Raw genomic sequence first — 25,724 nt, 5'->3', positions numbered from 1 at the left:
CATCCCATTCACAATATCCTCAAAAAAAATAAAAAATAAAATACTTGGGAATCAACCTAACAAAAGAGGTGAAAGATTTATATAATGAAAACTACAGAACCCTAAAGAGAGAAATAGAAGAAGATCTTAGAAGATGGAAAAATATAGCCTGTTCATGGATAGGCAGAACTAACATCATCAAAATGGCGATATTACCAAAAGTTCTCTATAGTTTTAATGCAATGCCAATCAAAATCCCAAAGGCATTTCTTGTAGAAATAGATAAAGCAATCATGAAATTCATCTGGAAAAATAAAAGACCCAGAATAGCAAAAGCAATTCTAAGCAGGAAGAGTGAAACAGGTGGTATAGCGATACCAGACTTCAAACTATACTACAGAGCAATAGTAACAAAAATAGCATGGTACTGGTACCAAAACAGGAGGGTGGACCAATGGTACAGAATAGAGGACACAGAGACCAATCCACAAAATTATAACTATCTTATATTTGACAAAGGTGCTAAAAGCATGCAATGGAGAAAGGATAGCATCTTTAACAAATGGTGCTGGGAAAACTGGACATCCATATGCAACAAAATGAATCTGAATCCCTTTCTCTTGCCATGCACAACAGGTAACTCAAAATGGATCAAGGAGCTTGATATCAAAACAGAGACTCTTCGTCTGATAGAAGAAAAAGTTGGCTCTAATCTACATATTGTGGGGTCGGGCTCCAGATTCCTTAATAGGACACCCATAGCACAAGAGTTAAAAACAAGAATCAACAAATGGGACTTATTCAAACTAAAAAGTTTTTTTCTCAGCAAGAGAAACAATAAGAGAGGTAAATAGGGAGACTACATCCTGGGAACAAATTTTTTTTTCTAGTTTTTTTAAGGTGTAAAGGTAGGTTATTGATTTGAGACTGTCTTCTCTTTTAATATAGGCATTTTCCATTGCAAATTTTCCTGTGAACACTGATTTCATTGCATCCCATATATTTTGGAATCTTGTGTTTTAATTTTCATTCATATTCTCCAATTTTCCTTGTGATTTTTTTTCTTTGACCCATTGGTTGTTTAAGAGTATTTATTTAGTTTCTACACATCTGTGAGTTTTCCAATTTTCCTTCAATTATTCATTTCTGTTTTCATTCTGTATGATCTGAAAGGTATTTTGTATGATTTCAATCTTTATAAAATTATTAAGTCTTCTTTTATGACCAAAATATAGTGTATCCTTGAGACTTTTAATGAACATTTGAGAATAATGTTATGCTCTTAATGGGTCTATTAGATCTCATTGGTTTATAGTGTTTTCTGAGTTCTCTCTCTTTTTTTTTTAATCCCAACCTAACTATTCTGAGAACAATCACCCATGCCATTATGTATATCAATAATTCATTCCTTTTTTTAGAGAGAGAGAGAATTTTTTAATATTTATTTTTTAGTTTTCTGCGGACACAACATCTTTATTTGTATGTGGTGCTGAGGATCGAACCTGGGCCGCACGCATGCCAGGCGAGCGCGCTACTGCTTGAGCCACATCCCCAGCCCTCTCTTTTTCTTTATTGATTTTCTATCTGGTTGTTCAATCCATCATTGAAAGTGGTATATTGAAGTCTCCAATCATTAGTGTAGAACTATTTTGTCCTTTGATTATGTAAATTTTTGCTTCATGTGTTTTGGAGCTCTGTTGTTTATATATTTTTTTTTGCATCTTGATAGATTGGAAATTTTATCAATATATAACTTTCTTTTGTCTCTTCAAATTTTTTTGCTTAGTATCTATTTTTGTGATAATAACTTAGCTAACACATCTCACTTTTGATTAGTTTTTAAATGGAATATCTTTTCCACCTTTTAACCTTTAAACCATTTGTGTCTTTATGCCTAAAACAAATCTCTTGTGGATAACATAGTGATGGATAATGTTATTTTATCCATTCTCCCAGTCTCTGTTTTTTAGCTGTTTTTTAGATTAGAGTTTAATCCCTCTACATTTAAAGTAATTCATGTTAAGGAAGAACTTCTACCACTTTGCTATTCTTTTTATATGCCATCATATATGTTTTTGTTTTTGTTGTTGTTGTTCCTCAATTAATCCATTGCTGGATTTTAAATTTTAGTTTATTTTTGTGCTATTCCATCTTTATTTCCTTCTTTCAATTTCCATTTTTGAATTATTTTCTTAATGATTGCCTTGAGGGTGACAACTAATATCTTAAACTTATAATAACCTAGTTTGGATAACAGTTTCAATACTGTACAGATACTCTATTCCCATACCTCTCCATCCTTCTTTCTTTATATTATTATTCTCACAAATTATGTTTTATCTGCTGTAGCCCACTGACAGATTTATAATTTTTTTTGTGTGTGTGTGTTTGCCTTTTAAATCATATAGGAAAACGAGAGGAGTTATAAACCAGAAGTACACTAATATTGACTGTTATAATTACCTCTTAGTGCTGTAGTGATCTTCACAGTCTTTTATTTCTTAAGCTATTATCTAGTATCTTTTTACTTCAATCTGAAAGTCTCCCTTTAGCATATCTTATATGGCAGGTTTACTGGTAATGAATTCCCTCAGGTTTTTTTAAATCTGAAATTTCTTAATACCTCCTTTATTCTTGGAGAATAGTTTTTCTGGTTACAAACAACTAACTGTCTTGATTGACAGGTTTTGTTTATTTCAGTACTTTAAATATGTCATTTCACTGCCTTCTGCCCTCCATGTTTTCTGATGAGAAATCAGCTCTTAATGTTATTGATTAAGATTATATGCAACATGTCACTTTTCTCTTGCTGCTTTCAAGGTTCTATTTTTGTCTTTTGACAATCATACTATAGTATGTTTCCATATGGATCTTTTAGAAGTTTATCCTTCTTGAAGTTCATTGATCTTCTTGGGTTTATGTCATATTTTTTTTTTATCAAACTTGACAAATTGGTTTACCATTAGTTCTTCAAATATGTTTATGCCCTATCCATTCCTCTTTTCCTTTTGTAAATCCCATTATACTTACATTAGTATGTTTGATGATGTCCCACAGGTCCATCAAGTTTTGTTCATCTTTTCCTTTCTTTTCTTTTTCTGTTCTACAGACTGAATAACTTCAATTGCCTTATTTTCAAGTTCATTGATTCTTTCTCCTGCTTGGTAAAGTCTGCCATTGAACCCTTCCAGTGATGCTTTCATTTAAGTTATTGTATTTTTCTTTTCTTTTCTTTTTTTATTTGTTTTAATCAGTTACACATGACAGTACAATGAACTTGACATATCATACATTTGAATCAGATGGGATATAAGTTATTGTATTTTTCATCTTAGAATTTATATTTGGTTTCTTTTTTAAAATTTGTTTATTCTAATTTCTTATACATGATAGCATAATGCATTTTAATTCATATTACACAAATAGACCACATTTCATGTCTCTGGCTGTACAAAAGGAGAGTCACACCATTCGTGTCTTCATTCATGTACTTAGGAGTAATGATGTCCATCTCATTCCTCTGTCTTTCCTACCCCATGCCCCCTCCCTTCCCCTCCCTCTTCTTTGCCCTATCTAAAGTTCCTCCATTCCTCTCATGCTCCCCTTCATCCCTATTAAGGATCAGCATCCTCATATCAGAGAAAATATTGAGCATTTGAGTTTTGGGGATTGGCTTATTCACTTAGTATAATATTCTCCAACTCCATCCATTTACCTGCAAATGTCATGATTTTATTCTCTTTTAATGCTGAGTAGTATTCCATTGTGTAGATATCCCACATTTTCTTTATCCATTCATCTACCAAAGGGCATCCAGGGTGGTTCCAGAATTTAGCTATTGTGAATTGTGCTGCTATAAACATTGATGTGGCTGTATCCTGTAGTATGCTGTTTTTAGTCCTTTGGGTATAAACCAAGGAGTGAGATAGCTGGGTCAAATGGTAGTTCCATTCCCAGTTTTCCAAGGAATCTCCCTACTGTTTTCCATATTGATTGCCCCAATTTGTAGTCCCACCAACAATGTATGAGTGTGCCTTTCCCCCCTACATCCTTGCCAACACTTATTGTTGTTTGTATTCTTAATTGCTGCCATTCTGACTGGAATGAGATGAAATCTTAGAGTAGTTTTGATTTGCATTTCTCTATTTGCTGGAGATGTTGAACTTTTTTTATATATTTGTTGATTGATTGTATATCATCTTCTGAGAAGTGTCTGTTTAGTTCCTTGGCCTATTTATTTATTGGGTTATTTGTTTTCTATTTGGTTTCTTTTGATAAGCTTATTGTCATTCTCTATCTGTTCATACATTGCTCTCATGGTTTCCTTTAGTTCTTTGTCTATGATTTCCTTTATCTCATTAAACATATTTAAGACAGTTGATTTTTTGCCTAAATATTAAAGTTTAGGCAAAATATTTTTTGCCTAAATATTAAATATTAATCTATAATGCTATGAACTGAGATCATAAAATGGCTGCACTTTTGTTCATATCCATCAAAATAGAGCTGAGGAGCCATTGAAAGAGTCAGGTCCTTTCACAGTAACAACAGAATATTTTTTAAACTGGACCACACCATAGGAACCACAATATCCTGGACCCTAGCTTGCTCTTGATGCATATGTGAGTAGTGATATAATGAATAGCAGTCATTACTAGACATTTGGGCACATAAATTGACCAATTGCCTCACATAGTCATGGGTTTTTGCCTTTTTTACACTCTGGACACCTCCCTCCTTCACAACACAATCCAGTTGCTTAGAAACCTTGTAAGACATTTGGTTTTAAAATGTCTATGACAAATTAAGTCCAGTGTCTGGGTTTCCTCAGGGACAGTTTCTTTTTAATTCTCTTTCTCTCTCTCTCTCTTTTTTTTTTTTTTGCTTATGATTGGGACATATTTTCCTGTTTCTTTGTATGCCTTGTAATATTTTGTTAAGAACTGGCCATTTTGCCGGGCATGGTGGCACATGCCTATATTCCCAGCAGCTTGGGAGACTGAGGGAGGAAGATCACAAGTTCAAAGCCAGTCTCAACAAAAGCGAGGCATTAAGCAATTCAGTCTCTAAATAAAATACAAAATAGGGCTGGGGATGGGCTCAGTAGCTGAGTGCCCTGATACCCAAAGAAAAGAAAAGAACTGGCCATTTTGAGTAGTACAATATGATGACTCTGGAAGTCAGATTCTCCCTCTCCCTTGTTGCTTGTTGGGTGCCTGTGTGCATGTACCCATGTGTCCACACACACTATATGTATATATATGCATATATATATATAAAACCCAGCATGTATATCTCTTTAAATATTCTTATAGATGCCACCAGGGAAGCTACAGCAGCCTGAAGGGGCAGAAGCAAAGGAAAGCTCTACTCTAGGCCCTCAGGGACCCACTAGATCAACAATATTCCCAACCTCAAATTTCTAGAAGCCTAGGTCCTTTCTGCATTTTCTTGCTCCACTCAGCTGCTCTGGAAACATGAACATTGTTGCCATCACCATAGGAGGACTGAGGAACAGTGAATAGTTGCTAGTTTTCCTGTGATGCTCACTTACAAACTGTTAGTAGCCCTCCCCCCACCTCCATCAGGCATTCCTATAATTGCTGTTAGGGTCCAGTCAGATTGCAGAATTATGAAATAGTTGATGCTTAGAGGGATTTTGCTAACTTAATGGTTAGTTAGGTGGAGGGACCATCCCTGGAACTTTCTATTCTGCCATTTTCCATGACAAAACCTCATAGTCCTTCTGTTTTCAGACAAAAGTTTCATTGATTTAGTGTAGGAATAGCGCCAAAGAGAATGTGCCACCTGGTCTGACTTCTTAGAACCCTCTGAAATAATCAATAGGTAGTGGGAGGGAGTTTGGCATTAGACCTGCCATAGATCAAGAGCTTGGGATAGCCTGTGTCCTCGACTGGAATTGTGTTAATTGTTTTTCTGTCACTATGACAAAATATCTGAGAAAACGATTTAAATGTCAAAAGATTCATTTTGACTCACAATTTCATAGTTTTAATCCATTGTAACTTGGCTTTGTTGATACTGGGCCTGTGGTGAAGCAGAAAATCATGACAAAAAGTATGTGGCAGAGCAAAGCTGTTCACCTCACAGTGACCAAGAAACAGAAAAGGGGAGAGAGGGAGAAGAAGGGAGTGGGAACAAAATATAAATCCTTCAAAGGGCCACCCACAATGAACTACTTCTCCCAACCAGGTCCCACTTCCTGGGTTACTTACACCATCTCCTAGTAGCATCACAAGCTGGCAACCAAGCCTTTAGCATGTGTCTCCCCAGCTAACCAAGGGGTTGAAATATCTATTGTTGGTAGCAATAATAGTTACAAACTATTGAACAACTTATGTCAAGAGCCTTATCTGCATTATCCCATTGAACCATCTCAGTTGCCCTGTAAAGTAGGTGATTTGTTATCCCCACTTTTGCTGAGGAGAAAACTGAGGCCTAGAACCACTAAAGGACTTGTCAAAGCCCAGGAGCCAGTGAATGCAGAGTGCATCTTTGGACTCCAGCTGGGGACTTCAACTTCCTGTGTTACCTGGTATTGTCATGTTTCACTGCATGGGGTCCTGAGTGATCCTCCCACCATTCTGACCCTCCCTAGCCAATATAAGGGACTTCCCCCATCCCTCACTCAGACTCTGTCTTTGTCTTCTACATAGCACTGGCCTTTAGTCTTAGTTCCAGGCCTCTACCCCCTTTGCTATCAGAGGCAAGTGCTGAGGCAGGGGAGAGACTCTGTGGCTACCCTGTTCCTACCCTCTGCCAGCTGAAGCTGAAGCCTTCAAACATCTCCAGCTTGGAAGCAGCCCTGAAGAATACTTCATACCCCCAGAGTGTGCTTGGCCCTTAAGAGCTACCCATCTAGTCAAAAAGACTAAACTTTAACAATCCTGGAATCTGAATGACCTGAGGGTAAATCTGGCCAAACCTCTTATAGCTAGTACATTCTAGCAAGTCTATTAACTCCTGTTGACCTCAGTGTCCCTATGGCACACAGTCAGTGGTAATCCGTATTAAGGTGCTGACATAGCAATTTGCCTATGGAGTCCACTGAGCACCCATTAGCTTTGGCATCTGATCTTGGCATATTAAGCTGTCTCTCAGTCTCTCCCTTGCTCTCTGTCCCTGATATCCTGGCTATAAACCCTATTCACTGCCTAACACCCTCCCATTCACCAGGCCCCTGGACTGCTCTTAGCACAAAGGCCTAGCCAATCTCAAATCTACCCTGTGATAAGCAAACTCTTGCAACACTTGCTGACCTCTAAGTATATTGCATCAGTGTGCCTGTGCTTGGTGCCCAGATGGTGCTGGGGGGAGTCAGGAACAGGCTGGTAATGGAGGAGCTGGCACTGTGGAGTCCCTGGCTTCCTGAACCCCATTTTCTTTCCTATTTGCACAAGAGGTCTTGCAATTTAGTCAATGTGACACTGAGTCTCTATCCTTTAAAATCTGGTCCTGGGAGTTTCTACACAAAAATATTAGATAAGGCTCAATCTTTCAGTTTTTTAAAGTTGATTTTAAAATATTACTGTATCAATACACATCATTGCAGGAAATAGAGTAAATAACAGATAAGCAAAAATGAAAGTAGGGCTGAGGATGTAGTTCAGTGGTAGAGAGCTTTTCTAGCGTGAATGAGGCCCTGAGTTTAATCCTTAGCATTGGGCATGTGCATGCTCACGCATGCGTGCGCGCGCATACACACACACACACACACACACACAAAATGCCTATTACAAAAAAGATAGTAAATTAAAATCTCTAATATTTTCATCATCAAGAATAATGCTATAACCATTTTGCTGTATTTCCTCCCATATTATCTATATCATCTGTATCTTCTACACATATCTATGACAAAAATGGATCATATCATGTTTTCTAACTATTTTCCCCTGTATCAGTCATCTGTTGCTGTTGCTATAGGACAAATTATCTCAAGATTTAGTAGCTTCAAACAATAGACCTAAGCATGGAGGTACACACCTGTAATCTCAGCAGTTCAAGAGGCTGAGGTGGGAGGATTGCAATTTCAAAGCCAGCCTCAGCAACTTAGTAAGGCCCTATGCAACTTAGAGAGAACTTGTCTCAAAATAAAACATAAAAAGGGCTGAGGATGTAGTTCAGTGGTTAAGCATCCTTGGGTTCAATTCCCAGTACAAAACCCAACCAAACAAACAAGAATAACAACAACAAAAAACAAATCTAGGCCAGGCATGGTGGTGAACACCTGTAATGAGGCCCTGGATTCAATCCCTAGTTCTGCAAAACAACAATAAACCTTTACTATCTTACATGTTTTCTGTGGATCAAGAATTCAGAAGCATCTCAGTGAGAATCACTTGATGTCATGGACATCTTTCAATGCCAACAGAGGCAAACCAGCCTTACCATTTTTTAAATGACTGCATATAAGTGTGTAATTTGTTTGGCCAGCTCTCTGTAGTTAGATACATAGGGCATGTACCATATTTTGGTTCTAGAAAGAATAATCTTGAATATCCATCTTTGAATGTTATAGTTTGGATCTTGTATGTTCCCCAAAAGTCCAAGTGTTGAAAGTTTAGTCACCAGCCTATAGGCATTATTGGGAAGGGTGGAACCTTTAAGAGATGAGCCTAGGGCTGGGGATATAGCTCAGTTGGTAGAGTGCTTGCCTTGTATGCACAAGGCCTTAGGTTCAATCCCCAGAACCACCAAAAAAAGAAATCTTATTAAAAAAAGAGATGAGCCTAGGGGGAAAAATTAGGTCACCGGGGCATGCCTTGAAGGGGATGTTTATACCCTGGACCCTTCCTTTCTACTTTGTTTCTATGCCATATACACCAGCCATGATGTGCTATACGGCCACAGGTCAAAGCATCAGGACCAAAAAATCATGGACTGAGACCTCTGAAACCATGAGCCAAAATAAATATTTCTCCTTTAAGGTGTTTATCTCAAGTACTTTGTCACATCAATGGAAAGCCACCCAACACATTGCACTTGTCATATTATATCCTTGAGATGAGTGAAAAAGTCCTGACTATCTGTCAGTTCCTTGAACAGCAAAAGGCAGGCATACCAACTAGGACATAGAGTAGGGTCCCTTCTAATCTGCCCTGCCTTTTCTCTCCTCATTAATTCAGAGTTCACTATCTATGGAAACATCTTAGCTCATTAATGCACAGCTCTGTTTTGTTTTGTTTTGTTTTTAAAGAAAGTTCCAAACAGAAACAATGTTTGTTCATCTTCCTCAGACAGCCCTTCAGATACTGAAGTATGTCCTGGGAATCCCCATGGACCATCATCCCTGAAGCCCTTCTCTTCCTGGCCTCTCTTTTCTGGACAGGCTTGTCCGTCCACAATGCTTTGAGTGTAGAAATGTCTCTTTGCCGCACTGATCTTTACTCCAGTGAGGTGCTGGCCCATTGATGCTGTTTCCTTACCCACTGAGGCAGCACAGGAAGGTTGGCGTGGGTGCTAAAATCTGATCCTGGAGGCTTGTCTAGTGTAAGGAAATGGTGTGCTGAACCTTTTTCTGCCCTCACAGGTGCCAGTAAAGAAAAGGAAGTCATCCTCAGGAAATGGCTCTGATAAAGGGTGCTTGTTACTCAAAGTACAAGCAGTCCAGCCAAACCACAAAGAGGGCCCATTTGCCTTTGGCCCTCCCTTAGCCCATACCCTCTGTTGATGAATTTGGATCCTCCTCACCTGTACTATAGCTTGGCTTAGGAGAAGGACAGAACCCCTGGGCAGCTGTTCCTTGGCCTGACCAGTCCAGAAGAAGACTCACCACTCCAAACTCGGACATGAGCCTGTCCCCACAGCAAACAAGGCTCTAAGCCAGGGGTGGAGTGGTCAGTGACCTGTCACATGAGGTCTGGTGAGGCCATCTTTGCTCTATTTTGGGAAAGGGATCAATTGTGTTAGGGAATGACCATATTAACCGTTGGCAGGAGAACCTGGCATTCTTACAGGGCACCCTCTGTACTCTGACCCACTTGCCAGTTGCAGCTAATTTTAGCAAGGCTTGACAGGTGCTGGCAAATGCAGGATAAGTGAGGGTTACTCTTAGATGAACCCAAGGAGGGGCTCCAGGAAATATGTACACCCCATGGATGCACCCAAAGTTAATCCTGGGTCTGAACTTTGCAGTCACAAAATCTAATGTCCTCCCTACTTTATTCCTTTTTATTATTGTTGTTCTGAGAATTTTGAGGGGAGTCTATGATTTACTGTTGAAGAGTAAAATGCATATTTTTATGTGGGGGACATGTGAGGGTAGCCCTGGGGAACCGTACCTGTTTCTGCTCATGTGTACATCGGGTTATAGCTAATTCCGTACATTAGGTACAGATAGGCTTTGTACCTAATGGAACAGAAGGATATGATGCCCTGAAATCCCATAAACTGCAATGAGCATCTCAGCCCGTAGACCCTCCAATGCCGACTTGTACACTCCGCTGTGGTCTAAGCTGGGCCCTTCCCACAAAAGCTTTGGCCTTCCAACTACTCAAACACCATTCAGGAACCCCAGATTATATGAAAAGCACATCAGACCTCTCTACAGATGAAAATCCATGAGAATCGCCATTGCCTCCAAGGCCAAGTCCAGACCCTCACTGGCACAATCCAGGCCCCTTGGCACCCCTACCTATCTGTTCCTCCTGTACCCCAAGTCAGCCTAGTGATGTTCTTCCCTCATAAGTCCAAGGAGTGTAGAGTGGATAAACTGGCTCTGACTAATCACCACTCTCTTGGCAGCAATCCTGACCAGTGCTCAGAGGGCACACCATCCTGCCCTGGAGCCATGTCCCTAAAATTCTTATTGACCCTGACCCCACATGGGCCTCCTCTGTCCTTCTGGCCCTGCCCCTGACCCCGTGACAGTGGGCAGAGTATTTCAGCAACTTCCCACTGGGTCTTTTAGTGCAGAAGCCCTTGGTTGCCTGTCTTGGGCAACACTTGGCCAGGCAGCCTTCACCTGTGACAGGTGGCCTCAGATGCCACAGCTACAGCTTCATCCCAGGCCTCAGCAAGCAGAAGCATCTCCACCTTCCAAAAATACCTCCTTCCTGTGCCCTTGGAGAGATGCAGTGGAGTCCATGAGGAGCCAGACCCAGACAGCCTTGACCCTGGTAAGGGCCACTCAGATCCTAGGGATCTTGGATTGGAAGAGCAGCCCCAGACCAGCACCCTTGGGTTTTTTGTTGTTGTTTTTTTTTTTTATTCAGATTGGGGACAAGGGTGGAAAGCAGGTACTGCACCACTTAAAGAAGGCATGTGGGCCTCTCGGGGTCTTAGATATGATTCCTCTCACTATTAACCCCTCCTTACTGGGACTACCATTGTCATCTCTCAAGGAGCCTTAGGCAATTTATTCCTGGGACTGATGGTGCCTGGTCTCAGGCTTTATCCAGTACTATTTGGCTTTTAGGGGCTCTTTAAGGCAGTTCTATGGGTGGTGGATTGCGATTTTCTTCCTCAGAAGTATCTGGACAGCTAGTCCAGGGTCACACACTACTGTGGCTGGACAACATGGTACTGGGATTGGCTCTGAAGCCCAGAGGCTGCAATGTTTTCCCAGGGGTTGCACTGGTTCCTGAATGGATCCTTTGGGTCTTGCAGTCCCCTCTGAGCCACCCATCCTGTGCTAGGATGGAGACCTCCATAGGGTATCCTGAATCTCCTCATTAGTCAAATGCACTGCTCTCTGGTGTCCTGCTTTGTACTGCACTCTTGGGTGGGATCTCAAGCCTGCTCACTGCATCCTGCCCAGTCTTCTGCCCTTCCCAGTTTGCTGTTCAACCTGGATACTCTGGTGACCTCATCCAGGCCTGTAACCTTAAGGATTTCTCCATACTGTCTATCTCCAGCCAGACATTTCCCTGAATCCTGATTTTACATGGCCAGCTGTACTTGAGGCAAATGTGCCCTCGGTGGGCAGATCTGTTAGTGAATCTAGACCAAGTCCTCATTCCCTCATCTGACCTACCCCAGTGAAGTCTCTCCTTCTTGCTGCTCAGGCCACCCCATAGGGTCCTCTCAGATGCTTCTCTTCTTACTCCATTCCTCAAACTGTCTGTAGATATATTTTTTTTCTATAGACTCTTGCCATCTCTCCACCCTCTGCCCACTGTCTCTGCACTCAGATTGTCAGGAAAGTCTGATGCCCCCACTTCCATCCTGCCTCAAGATGCCTCCACTCTGCATCCAGGAGCATTCAGGCCTCTCACTCCCAACCCCCCTACCGTTCACAGTCTTCAGGGTCACTCCTTTCTTTCCTCAGGGCAGGTGCCTCCACCACCGACCTGCCTCCCAGGAAATAGCAACTGCCCACCACCCACCCTCAGTATGGCATGATTATTTCCTATGGTTTATCTACTTTCAGCTCCTGCTCCACATACCACACCATAGACAGCACTAGGTTTATGGTTTATACCCTTCAGGGAATGGGGGAAGCCCTCAGGTGGGAAAAGTCCTGTGTTTGATTGTGATTGTGGATCCCCATTACATATCCTGTGACCTCTTGGGCAAGGTTAGCAAGAGGACTTGTGAGTTAACAGGGGCTGCCTCCCCAAGGTTGCTGTGGCAGGGCCAGGCACTGTCTGTGCTTTTCTCTCCGGAATACATATACCTGAGGAGCTGAGGCAGTGTCTCAAGCTCCCTAAGCAGCATCTTCATTTCCTATCCTGCTCAGGAACATCTTGTAAGCTTGACACATCAGAGAGACACTTGTAACTGGGGTCTGGGCTCATGGAAGGTCTGAAGGCCAGGGGAGTTCAGGGGCAGGCTCAGATTGTTGCCTGGGTTTACACCCAGCTTACGCCTTGCCTCTGTGGGTTTGGGGAAGTTTGTGTTTGGTTCCCTTATTTGTGAGAAATGAGAATAATAAAAGTACCTGTGTCAGGGAAATTATAGGAATGAAGTTGAAACCCAGGAATGTCACAGTGGGCCTGGCCCACAGTCCCTGCTCCTGGGAACTTCCCAGAGAATCTGTGAGGCAGACCTCAGCTCATGATATGATACCCATTTTTCCCTTCCTATGCACACAGCCTTGAGGCTGTAAGGTCATGCCTGGTTGGAGCTCCCTTCTCTGGGCTGCACAGACCTGGGCTAGGAGTATAGGGATCTGCAGGTCTGATGTACCCCGAGGAAGGAACTTTTACCCTCCAAAAATGAGGCTTGCTTTTGCATGGAGCTCCCCACAGCAAAAGCTGAGCCCCCAAGTGGCTGTAAGCTCGGAACCTTCTAGCACCTGCCTACCAACCTATCCCAAAGGTTGGGGAATGTTCATAAGTATGTCTGTGTGTGTGTGTGTGTGTGTGTGTGTGTGTGTGTTTAGGGTTCCCGCAGCCCATGTGGCATAGATGAGGATGAGAGAATCTGCAGCACTTGGTTTAGACAGAGCTCAGACCTGTTTTATGTCCTGTGACCTGGCAACTTGGACTAGCTAAACACACCTTATTGGAACCCTAATGAGAATGCAAACCTATTTTAATAGAAATCCATATTTTTATGCATCTCTATTTAAATAGATTTTGATTATTGACAGCAAATTTAAGCTTTTTATAATACTATATAGGGAAAATCAGACCCACAGACCAGATGCAACTTTATTGTGTAGGATGGGATAGGCTGCTGCCAAATGTTCCATCTCACTTCCTCACTGATGCCCAGACATGCTGTCTGCCTTCTTCTCTGTAAAGGCCAGCAGAAGGTCCAGTAGGTGTCCTGGGTTGATGTAAGATACCTTACAGGGTCATGTGAGGGTGTTCTGTTACAGCAGGCCACACCCCCATGTGCTTCTTACAAAATGCTTTAAGGATTCTGCACAATGGATTCTTAGGAGAGAAGCTGCTAGATCAAAATTAAATTTTGATAGAAACTCCAAATTGTCCTCTAGACAGGTAGTATCAGTTTAAAATCATGTGATGCCTGGGATTCCTCAGAGGCATCCTTTCTGGCCTAGAAGCTGGCAGAGGCAGGGCCAGTGACAGGGCCCTCTACCACCTGGGTAAAGAGAGGTAAAGACACAGGCTTCCCTGAACCCTTTGGGCCCTGCTAGCCCCAATGCCTGTGATGACAGAAACAGCAGCAACAATTTATCACATTCTCACTGAGACCCTCAAGGGCTGGGCAAGTTCTTCCTTCAGACCTGCAAGACAGGGATCACTCAGATCCTTTGTCTGATAATATAGCCACATTCCAACCAGCCACCATGGGCCCAGTCCCAAGACACAAACTTCCTGCAAGACCTCAGCCTGAGTATTGGCTCTTCTCATCAAGAGCCTTGGGCTAAAGACCAGAGTCCAGGTTACCAGGCACAATATGGGCTTTTAGATAGAGGAGCAAGGATGGAGCCCAGAGGGGCCCAGGGATTAGACCCTTACAAGACCAGCATCATGTAAGAGCTTCACAAATGTCTTATAATCAGGACCCTCTGAACAATTGAGTCTTGGAGGAAAAGCCTGGCAAGCTAACAAGGACTTCCTGCCAACCACACCTGCGTGTGGCTTCAGGCACTGGCCCCAGGCCTGTGACTATACACATGACTTCTGTAAGCTTTTCTGCATCTAGAGGACAGGCAGACGCTGGCCCCTCAATTCTGATGCTGATGTAATAAGGTTGTGAGGTAGCTGTGAAAGCACTCGGCTCAGGACCTAGCATGTTGGAAGGATTCAGCAAATATTAAGTACATTACTACTGGTTGTTCCTGGCAAGTGTAAGAGAGAAAGAAGAGGGGACAGATGTAACTTTGGGACTTTGAACATAACCTGGATTGTTCCAGCATGCTGAGAATATCTCCAGGGACATGCCTCAAAATGCCAATGGGGGATTTGGGGTTTGGGGGCTACACTCCCAACTCATGCCCAAAGTGGAAGAGTGCTACCTGTCCAGCCCACATAGGTATTTGATTCCGTTTTTGGTCAGAGCCCTTGTCAGTCCAATTCCTTTCTGATCTTCCCTGAGTTTAAATTTTTAGTGTGGAGCCTCTTTAAGAAAAGTGATTCTTAATTAAGGATCTATATTCAGTAGGAATGTTTTGAATTATAGGAAACCAAAAATCTTGACTGCTTAAATGGTTATTACTTATTCCATAATCAGCATGTGGAGTTGGGTGGGTCCATGGCATCAATCTTTCTTCCCTTATTCCCTGCGCCCCGTCTCCTCATGGTTGCCAGTCATTCTTACATAGTTGCAGTCACAAATTTAGAGGGACACTGAAGTTTGCCCTCCTGCTAAAATCAGGTTTCCCTTCACCTGTCATTGACCAGAAATGAGTCACATGTTCAATCGCCAACAAAAAGAGAAAGAATTTCTGTGCTCGGCTTAGCCTAATCATGACTTAATGTGCTACTCTGCCCATCTGAGAAAAAAAAAAAATCTCAGTTTTAGAAACTGAAGAAGGGGCAAGTGGCTGTATTGTTTCTTGGCTGTAATCCAGAGTATCTCCAACCTTCTGAACTTATGTGAAAGACAAAAAGAGTACAAGTTCTTAAAAAGAGTGGATCTCATTAAGAGTGGCTTTTATCAGAGGATCTTTCCTTTTTGGAATGAAAATATCTTTGTAATTGGCCAAGGGAGACCCTCCTCCCTCTGCACTTATAGTCTTCATACCATGGATGGTTGTGTTTTGCTAACCAGACCCCTGATGGGCATACAGCCCATCCCTAGTAACTTTGCCTTGGCTATCCCTGTGTATGCTGGTGCCAGTTGGCACATTTTACAAAGCCCTAGAAGTAGAATAACCTGGTCTTTACATAATCATACCACTGCCTTTCCCCCAATCAGGCTGCAGCCCTGTCTTACTAACTCTGCAGCTAGCACCCTCCTTCTCCCCTCCCTTCACCAATATGGAAAGAAAAAGAAGATTCTACAAGACATTGTGCCACAAGGAAAGCCTCAGGGACAAAGGACACCCTGCTCCCTGCCAGCTACTACAGGCTAATTATTGAAGTGCTGGTTTTGGAACTCTTCAAATTTAACTGTGGTAGTTTGAAATGATGGGTATGTTAGCTTTCATCATGATAATAAAATACCTGAGATAAACAACTTAAAAAGAGGAAAAATTTATTTTGGTTCTTGGTTTGAGAGGTTTCATGGTCAATTGGCTCCATTGCTTTGGGCCTAAGGCAAGGCAGAATATTATGATGGCAGGAGCATTTGTCAAAGGAGATTGCTCACTTAATGGTGAACAGGAAGCAGAGAGGAGGCACGAAGGGTCCAGGGACAAAATATACCCTCCAGAGCCTACCCTCAGTGACCTACTTCCTCCAACTAGGTCCCACCTTCTGAAGTTTCCACCCTGCCCCACCCCATAGTGCCACCAGCTGGGGGACCAAACCTTCAACCCATGAGCTGTTAAGGAACATTTAGATCCAAACTATAACAATGGATCTTCCTAGACCCAGAGTCAGAGGATAAAAAGAGATCCTTGATGTGTGGAGATCTCTAGTGACAAGTCCACCTGGCTATTCCCATTCCCTCCCTGTGCAGGTGGAGCAGATCCTGGCAGAGTTCCAACTGCAGGAGGAAGACCTGAAGAAGGTGATGAGACGGATGCAGAAGGAGATGGACCGTGGCCTGAGGCTGGAGACCCACGAAGAGGCCAGCGTGAAGATGCTGCCCACCTACGTGCGTTCCACCCCAGAAGGCTCAGGTACCACAGGGATGGCCCCACACCTGAGCCAGCTGTTGGCCAGGCCTTCCAGAGGCTCAGCTGTCCCCAGACAGGACTCCCTGGGCAAGCGATAATGTCTCCACCTCACTGGGCCAGTTCTTACCATTTACTCCAAAGGTTCATCTCTGGAGCTGATGGGCCTTACAAAACTGGCTATTTAAAAATCTCACAATGAATGAATTCTCTCCAGGGTCACTTGGGAGATCCCAACCCAGTCCTGAGACTGGGCCATTACCCTAGGTCCTCAGTGGTTCCCTGGGTTCTTGGTGTCTCCATCTAAAAGAGCAGTTCCCCCTGACATTTCCTTAGTTTACCTTTGACCTCTCCCACAGCTTGCTCTGGCATATTCCCAATGTGTGGGCCATGCTCCATGTCCAGCTCCCCTGGGACCCTTGTTCCTGCCCTCCTCCACTCTCTTGCTCTGAGGTCATTTGCCCAGGTCCCACCCAACCCAGGTTTGGTGGGTGGTGCCACAAGGCTGAGCATATCTCCCTGTGCCTGCAGAAGTTGGAGACTTCCTTTCCCTGGACCTGGGCGGCACCAACTTCAGGGTGATGCTGGTGAAGGTGGGGGAGGGTGAGGCAGGGCAGTGGAGTGTGAAGACCAAACATCAGATGTACTCCATCCCTGAGGACGCCATGACGGGCACTGCAGAGATGGTGAGCAGCTTGGGGATAAGAGGTGGGGTCAAGACAGTTCAAAACCTTAGGGAGTCACCAGTCCTGGAAAAAAGAGCCCACCCACCCACCAGAGACAGGGGAAACTGCGGTCAAAAGGTCCAGTCAGCCTCAGAGGCACAGCAAGGCCGCTTAGAGGCCTCAGTAGACAGCCACTAGGCATGGCCAATGTGTTCAAGTCTCACAGTCACTGTCAGGCCAGTGTTGGAGACAAGAACTGGCTAAACTGAGGTTAGGGGCAGAACTCTTAGCTGGTATGACCCTGTCCCAGAAGAAAAGTCAAAGGGTGAGGACTGTCTGACCTCCTGAAGCTGTGCAGCCTACCCTCCCCATTGCCTTCCACCAGATGCATGCCAAATTGGGTGACAACAACCACAATGTCTGCGCAGGCAGCAAGGCCCTCCACCATGGGGAAGACTAGAGGGGGAGCATAGAAGTGAATGAACCCTGAGGGGAGGGGCAAAGCCAGAGTCCCTAGACATGACCAGGGGCAAGGCCAGTTCCCAGAGGGCAGGGTTCTAAGGCAGAGGTTGCCCACAACTGCCTGGCCCTCATCCACCTGAAACTTGCTCTCTATCCATGGAAATGGATAGCAGGGTGGTATGGGCACCTCCCTGGACTCTGGTGCTCAGCAGGGAGCTTGGTCCATCTGCAGAGTACTCGGAAATGCCCCATTCTATAGATAGGCCTTTTGAGGGGATTTGAACTTTTTGCAGGTATAGGGCAGCAAGGATTCCTGGGAGTAGCACCAAGAGTCTCACAGGACAGTTAGCAAAGCCTTGGTGCTGGGGAGGCAGGTGACAGGACAGCTAAACTGGGCACCAGCCTCAGGAGCTGCCATAAACAGAGCTCTGCATCCAGGGAGGTGCAGGGCTTGAGTTCTGACAAACAGTAAGAGGTGAACTGTAGACAGGCCTGGTGGTCATTGGAAGGGACTGATTGCTTAGCATCCCCTGAGGAACACCTTGGCACAAAGTCCTGGGGAAGGGCTGCCAGGTGGCCCAGGATGGTAACCCAATGACCATTTTGGTGCATCTCCCAGCTCTTTGACTATATCTCTGAGTGCATCTCCGACTTCCTGGACAAGCATCAAATGAAGCACAAGAAACTACCCCTGGGCTTCACTTTCTCCTTCCCTGTGAGGCACGAAGACATTGACAAGGTGGGCCAGGTAGAGGGGAGGGATAATGAAATGGATGGATATGTACCCCAGAGGAACTCCGCCCCTGTTGCCTTCATATGCAGCACCCCACCCTGTGCTGGGAAAGAGTCCAAACTCAGCAGGGAGAAAAATATAGATTCAAATTGTGGCCCCATAATTTACTGTCAGTGAAACTTTGAAAAATAAGAATAATTTCAGCTGATTCTTACTATGTGCCAAAGCCTGCCTACAATCCTGAGAGGCATGTGTGCAATCTCCCCTGCTACAAATGAGGAGAAGAAACTGAGGTTAAGCAGCTCATCACAGACCACCATGACACATCATCACTTCTTTTTTATGTATACATTTTTTAGTTGTAGATAAATACAATACCTTTATTTATTTTATGTGGTGCTGAGAATCGAACCCAGTGCCTCACATGTACAAGGCAAGCACTCCATCATTGAGCCACAACCCCAGCCCAACACATCATCACTTCTGGCTGAGTCAAAAATGTGAAGGATCTGAGATTTTTACCTCACCTGCAACTCACAAGCTAGCCTGCCAGTTATGACCAAACACACACACACACACACACACACACACATTATCTATATATACACATATAATACATACATGACACATAAATTTTATATATGTATGTCTCTATACATATACACATACATAAAACATGAGGCCTCTGGGTCTGAAACAAAGCAAGGTCATAGCTCAAGGCAAAAGCAACAGCTGGAGCAACATCTCACATGGTTTTTCAAGGCCCGAGCTCCCTTAGAGACATAGAAAGGGCCAGGTGGTACTTCTTCTGCTACAGGAGAGGAACTCTGATCTTATACAGTTGCTCCCCTTGGGACCTATCTTTACTCTAGGGTATACTGTACAAACATTCTTGGGCTGGGGGTGTAGCTCAGTAGTAGAGGGCTTATCTAGCATGCTTGAGGTCCTGGGTTCAATTCCTGACACCACATACAAAAAAACACACATCACATTCTTAAATTGGCTGGGACCTAGCCCTGCAGAAATGTGAGATATTTATGGAAAATTGTTTCCAACATTTATCAAAGCTATGTGGATACTCAAAACTTGTTTCCTCAACTGTAAAGTGAGATACATGTCCCTGTGACCTGAAAAGGAACTAGTTTAAGGCCATAGTTCTCTGCCTAACACCAGCAACCATAAGACCTTCCTCTCCCCACAGGGCATCCTTCTCAACTGGACTAAGGGCTTCAAGGCCTCTGGAGCAGAAGGAAACAACATTGTCGGGCTTCTGCGAGATGCCATCAAGAGGAGAGGGGTGAGAACACCTTCATCTGCCAGGAGAGGGAGGCCCTGGGCCCCTCCTCACTGCACCAGTGGACCCTCTCCCAGCCCTATCACTGCAGCCCCATCTGTGCTTCTTGGCAGGACTTTGAGATGGATGTAGTGGCAATGGTGAATGACACTGTGGCCACAATGATCTCCTGCTACTATGAAGACCGCCAGTGCGAGGTCGGCATGATTGTGGGTAAGGGCTCCTTGCACTCCTGGCCCTTCCAAAATGGCCAGGGGCTCTGCATGAATAACTGGTTTCGGTCAGTGCAATGCCTAGGGCTAGAGCTAAGTGGTCTTGGAATATGTGGTGTTGGCTCAAAAAGCATTTTGTAGCATCATGGTATCAGATGGTCCACCGGCTGCACACCTGCCCAGCCCATCAGATGTGATTAAAACCCTTTATCCAGGGCTGGGGATGTGGCTCAAGCGGTAGCGCGCTTGCCTGGCATGTGTGAGGCCTGGGTTTGATCCTCAGCACCTCATAAAAACAAAGATGTTGTGTCTACAAAAAATAAATATTAAAAAATTCTCTCTCTCTCTCTCTCTCTGTCTCTCAAAAACAAACAAACAAAAAAAAACTTTATCTGGTAAATTGACCACACTGACAGATTTGTCCAAGTGGAAGAGGATAAGCAAAAGTGGTGACATCCCTTCCTTCAAGGTCTTCCTATGGGCCTGTCCTGCCCAGGCTCCTCCTCTAACTCACTACCTCTGCCCCTAGATCCCACCCTGCCCCAACCTGGAGCAAAGCAGGCATCTGAAAAGGGAGCTGCAACCCTACCCTCCCATCCAGGTCCTCCACAATAATCTCCAGAATTTCCCAGAAGATTGGATCCTTAGAAGGAGCTAGCATTTCCTGAGTAACAATCCAGTCAGACCAGATACCTGCTGTACACACAGATGTGGGGGTGTTTTTCTATACTTTCTGAGCCCTGGTTACCCAGAAAGTCCATGTTAAAAGTTATTTATGGGTTTGGGGATTTATCTCAGTGGTAGAGCACTTGCCTAGCATGCATAAGGCCCTGAGTTTGGTTCTTGGCCTTAAGGAAAAAAAAAAGTTATTTGCTTCTAAGGGCCCTTCAGAACCAGCTCTGAGAAATAATGTATTTGTATTGGTAGGTTCCCATCTATAATTATATTTCCCCCAAAAAAATATTATATATATATATATATATATATATATATACATATAAACATCATAAACATTTATGTACATGTCTCTTAAGCTCCAGGCTGACCTCACTTTGTCTCTTGTCTTGTTTCCTACCTTCATTTTCACCCCAGTACTGGGAGATTGAACCCCAGGTCCTATATATGCTACCAGCACTCTACCACTGAACTACATCCCCAACCCTTTTTTTTTAAATTTATTTTTCAGCTGTAGTTGGACACAATACCTTTATTTTATTTATTTATTTTATACGGTGCTGAGGATCGAACCCAGGGCCTTACATGTGCTAAGTGAGCGCTCTACTGCTGCGCCACAACCCCAGCCCCTCCCCAGCAGTTTTTGATATTGTCTTGAGACAGGGTCTTGCTAAGTTGCCCAGGCTCCCTCAAATTTTCAATCCTATTGCCTCAGCCTCCCAAGTAGCTGGCATTACAGCTGTGTGCCACTATTCATAGCTCTTTCACTCTTGCCTTTCATAGAGAAAGTTGTCTTTAAGCCCAACATCTACACATGAGCTCTAGTTGGCCCTAGCTGTGCCCCACCACCACCACCAACCCTCTCCCTTGGAGTTACCTGGGGTTTCCAAGAGACCTCAACCTGAATTCTCACCAGAACAAGCTACAGCTGTTTGGCCCAGGCACACCCCTCCCAGGATGCTCTTTGGTGGCCCATGACTCACATCTGCCCACACACACTCTTGGTGACTGCTCAGTGTTTAAAATCATGTTTACAATAATTTCCAAGGTCTAAAATTGGGAGAATTAACATCAAAGTCTGGATTTCTGTTCTAAAACAAAAACTGGAAGGCCAGGTATCACTGGGCTCTAATTCCTATAAGCAGCCCTGATGACCAGCACTGCAGTTGTCCCTGCTGCCTTCAGGGCTGTGTAGCCCACATAGTCAGCTCAGTATGATACTCTACCTTCACTATCAAAACTCTTAATAACTTATGAACAAAGGACCACACATTTTTACTTTGCTCAGGACATGGCAAATGACAAACCTTGCAGCCATTCTTGCCTGTGGTAATCTCTGGGCTGTTCCAAGAGTTTGCACTATGCCTTACTCACTTTGGGGTGCCCCCCAAACAGGGTTCAGAAAACAGGGCACTTTGACAAGAGAAAGCCATAAAATCTCACAGCCACCTCTAGTTGGCAGAATACGTTGGCACACAGTTGTTCTCCATCCACCCAACCAGCCAGGTAATGGGTGGGGAAGGTGTTACTGTCCCCTTTTAGAGAAGAGGACAGCCCAGAGACTGGCCCATTTACCCTGGGTCACACAGTCAGCCCAGATCTTCCAATCCTCTCCCCTCAGCTTGTGTAGCCTAATGTGTCCCCATCCCTGTAGGTACAGGCTGCAATGCCTGCTACATGGAGGAGATGCAGAATGTGGAGCTGGTAGAAGGGGATGAGGGCCGCATGTGTGTCAACACTGAGTGGGGTGCCTTCGGGGACTCAGGTGAACTGGATGAGTTCCTGCTGGAGTATGACCGCATGGTGGATGAGAGCTCTGCGAATCCCGGTCAGCAGCTGTAAGGACACCCCCCAGCCCATCTCTGGGCTGCTCTCGCTGGGAATGCAGCAGTACATGGGAGCCCCACCACCACAGATAATGGCTTGTTTTTAAACAGGGGAAAACAACCTGCTCATTCCCCTGTAAGCTGGCTCTTCTTCAAGTCAGTCATGCCTTGCCCCTGTGAACCCAGAACAGGGAGAGGCACTGCTTAGATAAGGCCCCATTCTGACAGGTGACCTTGGTCACAGAGAAGGCTCTGACCCTCAGCAGTGTTTACCAGGTTTAACCCAGAGTTCCTTAAAGCACATATTTGTCTCCGTTCACAAAATGAATATTAGTGTTTTGTGAAATGCTATAAATTGGCAGAATACATCTTGGGAACACCACACAGATCATAGCGCTATCACTTGTTAGCCACCTGCTAGGTGCCAGACCCATGCTAATTCCTTTATGAGCTTCATCTTCATCACAGGCCTCTATTAGGTAAGTAGTATTAAATAAATTTCAAGATAAAAATGTGGAAGCCACCAAGAAAGTTTCAGAAGGACTGAATAGAGGCTTCAACTTCATCCCTTTCCCTCACAGGGCCAACAGCTGGGCCAGATGTGTTGAAAACGTGCACATTCCTAGTATCCAAAGTTTCTAAAACCCCTGTTTATAAACGAGTGAGAAGCATGAAACCCAGGATGTGGGGCAACTGGGAGGGGGTGAAACCAAGATACCCCTGTGGCTACCTCAGAACCCTAAGGGGGAAGTGATGGAGATGTCCCCAGCAGGTCAACTGGTGTAACCCTCCTCCCATGTCCAGGTATGAGAAGCTCATTGGTGGGAAGTACATGGGTGAGTTGGTGCGCCTTGTGCTTCTCAAACTGGTGGATGAGAATCTGCTATTCCACGGGGAAGCCTCAGAGCAGCTACGCACTCGCGGCGCTTTCGAGACCCGATTCGTATCGCAGGTGGAGAGGTGCGTGGAAGAGATGGGGACCCAGGCCAGCGGCAAAGATCAAGAGGGCAAGGGCAGGGACACAGAAGCCCTTGTGGGCAGGGTCCTAGGCAAGGCAGAATCTCTGGCCTAATTCACCAGGATGAGGAGGAACTGGGAGCAGAATCCTGAGTGTTCTCTGGCCCCAAGCCGAGCAGTGGCCAGGTAGCTACCCTGTGCACATTTCCCCCACAAGATGGTTCCTCACTCCCACAGACACCTTCACACTTCATTCACACTACAGCTCCCAGGTGCAGCAATGTTTTTGCACCACATTAGAGCACAGACCCAGGGCTTAGAGGGAGCAGTAAAAATGAAGTACTGGTCTCTGGCAAAATTGGCCTGCTGCCTTCCAGAGCACAAGTCCCGAACACTTTGACTGGGTGAGGTGGGTAGGATCATCCCTTCTCCAGAGAGGGCCCATGGCTCTGCTAGCCAAACCTGGACAACCACCCTTCCACCTCCCACCCCGCAGCGACTCAGGTGACCGCAAGCAGATCCATAACATCCTGAGCACACTGGGGCTGAGGCCCTCCGCCACTGACTGCGACATTGTGCGCCGCGCCTGCGAGAGCGTGTCCACGCGAGCAGCGCACATGTGCTCAGCAGGGCTGGCGGGTGTCATCAACCGCATGCGCGAGAGCCGCAGCGAGGACGTGATGCGAATCACCGTGGGTGTGGATGGCTCTGTGTACAAGTTGCACCCCAGGTAATTCCCCCCCTGCACCCTAGGTGACCCTCCCCACCCTGGCACCCCTCTCCCTACTAAAGTGAGATCCAAATGGCGTGGCCCCCAGGAATTCATGAGCCTCTTTGGGTTGTCCCCCTAGGCCTGGATGGGATGGAGGGTCGGCTGGGTTCTGGGCGCCCAGGAGAGGTGGGGGTTAGCAGAGGTGAGACCTGGAGGGCCGGAAGAGCTTGTAAGGCAGCCCTGTTTCCCTCCGGTTCAGCTTCAAGGAGCGGTTCCACGCCAGTGTACGCAGGCTGACTCCCAGCTGTGAGATCACTTTCATCGAGAGTGAAGAGGGTAGCGGCAGGGGTGCGGCCTTGGTTTCCGCAGTGGCCTGTAAGAAGGCCTGCATGCTGGGCCAATGAGAGCCAGGCTGTGAGGGCCGAACCTGGACTCCATGGGGACTGCGCTCCCTGTAGTTGCTCCCAGCTCACCAGGGCAGGAAGCTGCCTATCCTGCTGCTAATCCTGGAAGATGGTGAGAGATCACTGGAGCCCATCAGGCCTCTTGGCCTTTTCTCCAGAAGTCGGTGGGACAACCCCAGAGCCCTGGGGTAAGGGGCTGAGAGGAGCAGAAACAGAGACTCCAAAGGCCCTGGCCCTTCCTGCTGAAATCAACTACGGAGATGTAGTTGCTCACTCAGGACTTTGTTGCATTTCCACACTGTCTGCTTCTCAGAGCTGCCAGCCTGGCATGGGCTCCTGCTTTGAGATGGGAGTGCCCTTGGGCACCTGCTGTGGCTTGGCTTCTGTGGAAGCTCACCCTGCTTGGGAGGCAGGGGGCAGGCAACTCCAGCAGCTTGGCCAGACCAGACCTGGGCCCACAGGGGACAGTGGGCTGCTGGTCACCCAGGCCTCACTGTTTCTTGTGTCTGACCCAAGAGGACAAAGAGCCATAGGAGAAGGCCCAGCTGTGGGGAGAGGATTTCCCAGTCTGCAGGTGACCCCAAGAGGCCTTTTTCTTCACACACACACACACACACACACACCCCTGAGATAGGCCCTTACAGGTGATGAGACAGAGCCCCAATATCCTGCTCCAAGGGTCCCACAAAATGGAAGAGACACCATCAGGAGTCCTTCAACCTGCTCCCAGAGGCAGGAAGGTGTCTTTGGCTCTAAAGGCACTAGTCCAGGAAGAAATCCCAGAAGCATTCAGCATACCTCCAAGGGACCATCTCAGCCCCCTCTCATCCTCATCATATCTCCCATGTGTCACACCACCCTTTCCATGCCCAACCTGGGACTATGTGGGGTTTTTAATTAAAAACTTTAAAAAGTTTAAATATGGCCTTTATTTGACCTCTGTGCATAAGAACCATACGGACAATATATGAAGAGACAGACATCGTCATGTGGCTATATCTTGGAATGCGTTATCCTCCAGCCTGTTATGCCTAGGGGAATGTGAAGAACGACAGGATAAGCTGTGGGAATGGGATGATGTGGGGGATCAGAGACATAGGACACTGCCTGCCATGCAATGAGTGTGGGATGGAAGGAGTACCAGG

General features: G+C 45.3%; 1 protein-coding gene across 4 annotated transcripts in view; it reads left to right on the top strand.

Moving 5' to 3' along the window:
* The window catches only part of Gck (glucokinase), a 51,258-nt gene extending 25,759 nt beyond the window's left edge, over positions 1 to 25,499 (top strand). The window contains exons 1-10 of one of the 4 annotated variants that reach the window (XM_015490267.2): positions 10,891 to 11,120; positions 16,483 to 16,645; positions 17,171 to 17,325; positions 18,386 to 18,505; positions 19,701 to 19,796; positions 19,907 to 20,006; positions 22,335 to 22,518; positions 23,311 to 23,466; positions 23,960 to 24,193; positions 24,435 to 25,499. In XM_015490267.2, the coding sequence (XP_015345753.1) occupies positions 10,986 to 11,120; positions 16,483 to 16,645; positions 17,171 to 17,325; positions 18,386 to 18,505; positions 19,701 to 19,796; positions 19,907 to 20,006; positions 22,335 to 22,518; positions 23,311 to 23,466; positions 23,960 to 24,193; positions 24,435 to 24,579 (1,488 nt within the window). In that variant the 5' untranslated portion in view covers positions 10,891 to 10,985 and the 3' untranslated portion in view covers positions 24,580 to 25,499. Of the gene's footprint in view, positions 1 to 5,897; positions 5,902 to 10,890; positions 11,121 to 16,482; positions 16,646 to 17,170; positions 17,326 to 18,385; positions 18,506 to 19,700; positions 19,797 to 19,906; positions 20,007 to 22,334; positions 22,519 to 23,275; positions 23,467 to 23,959; positions 24,194 to 24,434 lie in introns of those variants that run through there. The other 3 variants (XM_048786521.1, XM_048786522.1, XM_048786523.1) reach the window with 3 other exon arrangements.
* The last annotated feature ends 225 nt before the right edge of the window (positions 25,500 to 25,724 follow it).

Source organism: Marmota marmota, unplaced genomic scaffold (assembly GCF_001458135.2).
Source record: "Marmota marmota marmota unplaced genomic scaffold, marMar, whole genome shotgun sequence".
Taxonomy (NCBI): domain Eukaryota; kingdom Metazoa; phylum Chordata; class Mammalia; order Rodentia; family Sciuridae; genus Marmota; species Marmota marmota.
Note: the sequence above shows the minus strand (reverse complement) of the source record. Positions and strands in the feature narration are given on the sequence as shown.